The sequence below is a fragment of the Anabas testudineus genome, chromosome 22, assembly GCF_900324465.2.
Source record: "Anabas testudineus chromosome 22, fAnaTes1.2, whole genome shotgun sequence".
In the NCBI taxonomy this organism is placed as follows: Eukaryota; Metazoa; Chordata; class Actinopteri; order Anabantiformes; family Anabantidae; genus Anabas; species Anabas testudineus.
This window is the reverse complement of record NC_046630.1, coordinates 12151357-12159656: the sequence shown is the minus strand read 5'-3', so window position 1 is coordinate 12159656 and position 8300 is coordinate 12151357. Positions and strand designations below refer to the sequence as shown.

Below are 8300 nucleotides of genomic sequence, written 5' to 3'. Positions count from 1 at the left end.
TTTTGAAATGAAATATGAGTTAATCAGTTCACAGACTGTGCTGATAATTACAGCTACATACAGGATAAAAGCATATATCACATCAAAACAATGTTAAACTGCACACTAATCGGGTGGTACGCTACAGTCAGTCACACATTTTGACCAGTACAAAGGCACTGAATGTACCGAACGTACTGAATGTACGGGGGGCTGGATCATTTGGCCCACATGTCCCTTACTAGATCATCAGCTGACAAGTTTAGCATAGGTAGATCCCTGCTCACCTTCAACACTATCTGCTGATGACACAAGGATTGTTTGGATTCAGCCCTCTGCCTTCTCCGCAGGGGCCCTCCCTCGCTCAGTTTGCTCATTCTACTAACAGGGTTTGTTTTTTACACCCGTATTTGAATGTGCCTATTTTTGTTTTCCCCCTTTGTGTGTAATACCTCGGTAAGATATGCTTTTGTTTTTACAGGATAAACTAACAGCTTTGTGAATTGGCTAGCTTATTTTGTCTTTCATTTCAAATCAGAGAAGTTGGAGGTAGCTCATTTGGAGCTGAACTGGACCGAGTGGGGGCTCTGTTACTGAGCTGAAGCGGGAGAAGACAGGAACATTTGGGAAAGGAGAAGGATTAAGGAACCATGGGTGTGCAAAAGGCAGACGTGGAAAAGTTTCTGAAAGAGAACCCTGCATTTGCTAAACAGTACTATGCCAAGAAGATGAGTCCTGGCTCCATATCTAAGGTGTCAGGGCTCCCAGAGAAACAGATCGACTTCAGCCAGTTTCAGGAGCTCAGCCAGGTAAATGACGTCATTTTTTACTTGTTAAAGAAAAAAAAAAACACAAGATAGAGACCTTTGACACAATGTTCTCATGGCTGAACAACTAATTTACCCTGCATAAACAACTCATAGATATAAAGTTTAACCTTTAGGTCCTTTTCTTCTGTACTGATGCCAAAATCAAAAAAACTGGGTGCATTTTATCCCTGTTAAAGGTTGAGGAAAGCCTTATCATGTATGACGTGATCAAAGACATGCAAGAGAACATCAACATGGAAAAAGTGGTCTTCAAGATCCTGAAGAGAATCAGTGCGCTCATCCATGCTGACCGCTGCAGCTTGTTCATGTACCGGCAGAGGAATGGCATTGGAGAGCTCGCCACAAGGCTCTTTAACGTCAACACAGAATCCGTGTTGGAGGACTGTGTGGTGCCACCAGACTCTGAGATCGTCTACCCACTGGACATGGGAATAGTTGGCCATGTGGCCCAGACCAAGAAGACTGTTAATGTGAAGGATGTCAGAGAGGTAAGAGCAAAATACACCGGTGAAGACAAAACCTCAACTTGGTGTGTGAAATACTTTCTTTTGACCATCCGATGATGCTTGTACAACAATAAAAGAGGAGTGGAACATGCACAGTATCTATACCTGACCGAGTGAGGGTGTAAATCCCCTTGTTAGACATAATCTATTTATTTCCAGATCCCATCAGCGTATGCTCTAGCTGTGGATTAGACGTGTGTGGCATTTAGTCAGCAGTTAGCAGGAATCTAAATGTAGTCTACAACAGCCACAATCAAGTCAAGTGAGAGTACATAAACTGTGTGTTTTGGTATGAAATTCCTTTTAAAAACAAATATTTCACGTGTAAATTCAGAACATTTTTCCACACAGTATCAGCACTGAATGCATTTGCAATGTCACATTAACACTGAGTGTACTTGTACATGGATTGAAAACACAATTTCTTCACTTTAGAACCAGTACTTCAGCTCGTTCGTCGATGAACTCACAGATTACCAGACTAGGAACATTCTGGCTACGCCCATCCTCAACGGTAAAGACATGGTGGCTGTGGTCATGGCTCTGAATAAGACCACAGGACCACATTTCACAGCTGAAGATGAAGATGTGAGTCTCACCCACACTCAACACGTGAACTAACTGCACACAGCACAGCAATGCAGAGACACCTCAAATAAAATCATATTGTAATTTCTTTTTATTACAACACTAACTTTAACTGTTTGTACTACTTGAAGGGGGAATCCCTTCAAGCCAACCAGATTATTAAGGTCTTTACGTGGTGAAGTATTCGTCAGACCATTAATCCATCACGTATGATGGAGTCATCTCAATTAAGAATAAACTAAGCTTCAAATGGAAATAGGCCTAACGTGAAGACAGGTCAACAGCAGGATAATGATGTAGCTGTATCAGTTTTAGAGGAGGCTCCCTGGCTTTAAAATATCACCTCCCAAAGAGCAACTGTAAATGACGCCATACTTTATTTATTTATTTATTGGAGTCCAAACTGATAAAATCAAAACATCATTATCACCAATTGTCATAATGTATAAAAAGCATTTTCTGTTAAACATTTTGTTTCATATAATGCTTTTATGTTTTTTTTTTATTTGTCCATTTAGCTTTTCTTAAAGTATCTCAAAATTGCCTCTTTGAACTTGAAGATCTTCCACCTGAGTTACCTGCACAGCTGTGAGACGCGTAAAGGACAGGTAAAGGACATGTAGAACACACAACAAAGCTACTGTATTTATTCTGCATGAACTAAATACTCCACATGATGAGACTGTTTCTGTGTGTGTGTGTGTATTGTTTCCCAGCTGCTGCTGTGGTCTGCCAACAAGGTGTTTGAAGAGCTGACAGACATTGAGCGACAGTTTCACAAAGCCTTGTACACTGTTCGAGCCTACCTCAACTGTGACCGCTACTCTGTTGGTTTGCTAGACATGACAAAGGAGAAGGTACTGTGTCCTTCTCTGTCTCTGTCTGTGATGTACCACATTTTGTGCCTTTATTACCATAAAGGTACAGATTTGTTTCTCTTCCTTCAGGAGTTCTTTGACATCTGGCCGGTGCTGATGGGAGAGCAGCCTCCTTATTCTGGACCTGTAACTCCTGATGGCAGGGTATTTAGTCTGAACAGTCTTCTTAGTCAATGACACCTTTAGTTTCTATAATTAAAACAATCTCTTTGCTTCATTGTTCCTTCAGGAAGTAAATTTCTACAAAGTGATTGATTACATATTACATGGAAAAGAAGACATCAAAGTAATACCGTAAGTAAACACTACAGTAACTGTAATATTTTAATACAGTAATAGTTTGTGTCAGTGTGAATATTTATTTAAAGCTTGGTAAAGGATTGATTTGACATCAATATACCAATAGTTCAGCAGTAATTATTAAAACGCAGAATAAATTCATGATAATTTGTGTTTATCTTAAAGTTTTCATCAACAAATATACAGATCAACAACTTGCTAACTTGTCACTTGCAGCAATCCACCAGCAGATCACTGGGCCTTGTTGAGCGGCCTGCCTACTTATGTAGCTGAAAGTGGTTTTGTGAGTTATATTTTATACAACAACAAACAATAAATTAGTATTTGCATAGAGTTACAAGTAAATGCCTTGTACCCCTTGATTGCTCTGTTCTTTCCATGTCCCTTTTAGATTTGTAACATAATGAATGCAGCTGCTGATGAGATGTTCGAGTTTCAGGTAAGAGGCCAAACACAACTGAAAGGAAAAGAGATCACTTTATGTAGAGGTTCACACATCATCATGTGTTTTCTCTTCTTGTTCCTATGTGGCAGACCGAGCCACTTGACGACAGTGGTTGGACCATAAAAAATGTTCTCTCGCTGCCAATTGTCAACAAAAAAGAAGAGATCGTTGGTGTGGCCACTTTCTACAACCGAAAGGATGGGAAGCCTTTTGATGATCAGGATGAACAACTTATGGAGGTTTATAGAGCAGTTTTTTACATCACTGAATAGGTTGTACATCACGTAGGCCTACTACAGTCCATATGATGGACACCATCCTAATGTAACATGAAGAAGACAGAGGGATCATCTGTGTTTGTCTGTGGACCAAATTTTGCTGATATATCTTATACAATATTTCGTGCACTGATGCTGATCTTCTGCTTTTGTCCCCTAGGCTTTGACCCAGTTTCTGGGCTGGTCGGCTTTAAACACAGACACTTATGACAAAATGAACAAGCTTGAGAATCGGAAAGACATCGCTCAGGACATGGTGCTCTACCATGTCAAATGTCGAGATGATGAGATTCAAAATATCCTGGTCAGCACTTTCTACATTAAGTTAGCCTCAGTTACTTGCACGTGCTGGATTATTCCAGTCTGTAAACTCAACTGTTTCCTCATCTCACCCAGAACACGAGAGAGGTCTATGACTGTGAGCCCAGAGAGTGTGAGGAGGACGAACTTCGAGCTATATTGGTAACACAAAACAAATGTCTATAATTCAGTGTCCACACATGTTATATGTCTCCTAAATAGCATTTAATTGTTACAAGAGTTGGCAGGTTTGAGTTTTTCAGTAAAAGGATGTGTAATTTGTTTTTCCTGCCGGTACCGTTTCTGTGCTCTGTACTGTTGTATCTAACTGCATTTGTTCTGTTCATGTTCTTCTTAGAAAAAAGATCTACCTCCACTGGTCAAGAAGTTTGAGATTTACGAGTTCCACTTTTCGGATTTCAACTGCACAGAGATGGAACTGGTGAAGTGTGGGATCCAGATGTACTATGAGGTCGGGGTCGTAAAGAAGTTTCAGATCCCTCAAGAGGTACTGTTAACTAGACACAAAAATAAACACAAACTTACATATCTTCCAATGGTGTGATTTTACAAGCTCTGATGTGTTGGTAGCTTATGACTAATTGTCTTTCTTCATCTCTTCTATTAGGTACTGGTTCGGTTCATGTACTCAGTCAGTAAAGGCTACAGAAAAATCACCTACCACAACTGGCGCCATGGCTTCAACGTGGGACAGACTATGTTTACACTATTAACGGTACAATTTTTATTGTATGCATTACCTAAGCCTCAATTTAAAGTAAAAGCTTTTAATTGTGTCCAAGTACAATCTCTTTTTTTTTTCTTTGTTTGGATCACATGGATGTGCATCTCTGCTCAGACGGGAATGCTGAAGCGATACTACACTGACTTGGAAGTAATGGCCATGATTACTGCAGGCTTCCTCCATGACATTGACCACAGAGGGACAAACAACTTGTACCAAGTCAAGTAAGTACTTGTGTACTTGTGTCTTCAACTTTTAGTAGAAATACAATACTGTGCATAAGTCTTGAATACAACTACTAACATATAGGAAATATGTACAGTATTAAAAACCACAAAGATATTAGAAAAAAGCAGCTTCTGTAGACTAAAGTGACAAATACTAAGTGTGTAGAGTAATATGTAGAGGTCAAGGATAAAAATAGTGAAAGTCTTTTTTAAAGAGTGAAATAGGTCCAGCAAGAACGCGGCTCAGAATCTTACATGTTCATCTGAATGCCAATTTGATCCTTCCATAGTCTGAAGAAGCTTGATAACTGGTCTTTGTGGAAGGATAGCAGCCAAGAAACCACTTTTTGTTTTTCTAATTGCTCTAATGTAAAAACTTAGAAATGAATAGGATTTGTATGGCCATCACAGCATTGCTAAAGAACAAATATAAAGGTGGCCTAAGACTTTTGTACAGTACTGTATATAACAATTACATTGCTGTGCCTGAGTGCTGTTATAATGCAAAAATAATTATGGTATGTTTTTTGCACAAATTTCTACTTCTACCTAAATGTTTAATTTCTGATTGTGAATAATTCTCAAAGCGTGGCTTTCAAACAAAGACACAAAAAGCTTACAAAGTGTACAACATTCTTGCTTTTGGTTTGCATATTATTTTAATGTGGCAATGGTTTTGGACCCACTGTTTCAAAATTGTCCATGAGTGAATTTGTATGCTCATGTAGATTAGAAATACAACCATCTGATATAAATGTTATTTAGACTACTTGTAAAAAAAAATGTGGAAGCTTCTTTTGAACATTTGACTGCATGACAAGCCGCTGAGAATGCACTTTTGGCAGAGATGTTCTGAGCATGGACCACAGAAAGCTAAGGAGAGAGTTGTCTCAGGAGATTAGAAATCTTTTAGAACATGTTAAAAGTGAAGGCTGTAAGACGAGCAGCTTGATGTTCCTGTGACTACAGTTGCACATATTGTTCAGAGGTTTATGGTCCACAGGAGTGTAGCCAACCTCCCTGGATTTGGTTGCAAAAGGAAAATTGAAGAATTGATGACTGAAGATGACCAAGGATGACCTGACAAGCTACAAAGCTTCTGGAAAAATGTCCTTTGGAAATATGAGGCAAAAGTGCAACTTTGTGGAAGTCACATCAGCTCTTTGTTCACAGATGCAAAAATGAAGTATACAAAAACAAACAAACAAACAAACAAACAAAAAAAACACTAGGAGTCTACCTACTGTGAAACATGGAGGAGGCTCAGTTATGTTCTGGGGCTGCTTTGCTGCATTTGAATCTTTGCACGTCTGCAAAAATGTTAACATTTTACCCTCAAACCCAACTGATTCTGAAGACTTCTATTCAAACAAACAGATCCGGTAACCCTCTGGCCAAGCTACATGGCTCCTCCATTTTGGAACGACACCATCTCGAATTTGGAAAGTTCCTCTTGGCTGATGAGGTGAGAAAGAAGAGGTGAACCAACTGCTTCCAGTCTTTCCTCTTTCCTTCCCTAACTACAGCTGATGTCCATCTCTTTCCTCTCATTTCATCTACAGTCACTGAATATCTACCAGAACCTTAACAGGCGACAGGTAGACCATGTCATTCATCTCACGGACATCGCCATTATCGCCACTGACCTGGCTCTTTATTTCAAGTCAGCACATTCTCTCATTTGCTCGCTTTTTGAGCTTGTTCATTTCCTGATGTTGATCCTTTTCTTACGTCTATAGAGAAATAGTGTAGTAATAAAATAGTTGTGTAAACCTCTGTTTACACCTTGCTAGAAAGAGAACCATGTTCCAGAAGATTGTGGACCTTTCACATACATACGAGGATGAAAAGAAGTGGATCGAATTCATGTCTCTAGAAACGACCAGAAAAGAGATCGTCATGTGAGTACAATGAGAAAGTGTGCAATTATTTGTTTACTGGCACTTCTCTGATTCTTTAAATCGTTTGTATTTCAGGGCGATGATGATGACTGCATGTGACTTGTCTGCTATTGCCAAACCCTGGAAGGTACAGAGCAAGGTGAGATGAACAGAGCTTGAATAAATCAGCCATGAGCTGTCCGTGTTTGTGAGCCGCTTCTCTAATTACGACTCTAACGTGTGTTTGCTTGTGTTTGTCCTTCAGGTCGCCTTGTCTGTGGCAGCAGAGTTCTGGGAGCAGGGTGACCTGGAGAGGACAGTGCTGGAACAGCAACCTATTGTGAGTTTAATCATTTGATGAATGATTAGACACATTTCAGTGTCTATTGAGTGACTTCCAGCTCAAACTCTGATTCTAGCTGGCATTTTAGGCATCAAACAATCATGTCAGTGAGAATGTCTCAGCAATCCAGCAGGAGAACGGAGAGCAAACGGAGAGCAAAATGTCTTTCTCGCTTACTATGCTGCTGCTGCTGGCGGAGAGTCATACTGCAACAGTACTGATGCCAAACAAATGCTGTACAAAGTTTTTATCTCTCCCAACAGCCCATGATGGACAGGACCAAGGCAGCTGAACTTCCAAAGCTACAGTGTGGTTTCATTGACTTTGTCTGCATGTTTGTCTACAAGGTAATATTCTACATTGCATTTACATACAACTAAATAGTTATTTTTTTAGTTTGAGGGTGAGAATTTATTTAACATGTTTGTTCTTGTAATGCAGTTTATTTTAACATGCACTGTATTTTGTTGTACTGTTCCCTCGTCGGATCACATGTGAACAACCTCTCTAATCTTAAATGTTGTTTTCTTTGACATTCCTCTGAACACTTTTACATTATTTGCCTCTGACCCTTTTGTGTTCAGGAGTTCTCTCGCTTCCATCCACAAATCCAGCCCATGCTGGATGGCATCACCAATAACAGGAAGGAGTGGAATGCAAAGAAAGAAGAATACGAAGCTAAACTCAAAGCCATAGAGGACGAGAAGGCTGCTAGAGAGGCAGCTGCACCCAAGAAAGGTGCAGTAGGTCATTAAAATAATCAGACAAGCATAAAATGTATCACATCAGCAATAAGTGTGTCTGTGCAGCAAGCAAACAAATAAGGTTGATTCATGAATTTCTGGTTCAAAAACATCACATTAATTGTTTTCTAATATTTGCTCTTCAGCTGGTGCAAACAACCCCAGCAGTGGAGGTTCAGGCTCCAAAACCTGCTCAGTGTGCTAAAAAGTGAAAAAGCTGCGTGCATGATGGGAATATGACTGATGACTGACTACAGA

At 39.8% G+C, this 8300-nt stretch overlaps 1 protein-coding gene across 1 annotated transcript; it reads left to right on the top strand.

Annotated features, from left to right (window-relative positions):
• Positions 1 to 629: 629 nt before the first annotated feature.
• Positions 630 to 8300, top strand: pde6b (phosphodiesterase 6B, cGMP-specific, rod, beta). The gene is made up of 23 exons (XM_026339119.1): positions 630 to 788; positions 986 to 1297; positions 1751 to 1903; positions 2422 to 2511; positions 2620 to 2760; positions 2851 to 2925; positions 3011 to 3075; positions 3298 to 3364; positions 3473 to 3520; positions 3616 to 3765; positions 3965 to 4108; positions 4201 to 4266; positions 4463 to 4612; positions 4733 to 4840; positions 4964 to 5073; positions 6454 to 6541; positions 6639 to 6739; positions 6870 to 6977; positions 7053 to 7116; positions 7222 to 7296; positions 7563 to 7646; positions 7884 to 8037; positions 8189 to 8300. The coding sequence occupies exons 1-23, from the start codon at positions 630 to 632 to the stop codon at positions 8245 to 8247; spliced, it is 2571 nt and encodes an 856-aa protein (XP_026194904.1). The 3' UTR covers positions 8248 to 8300.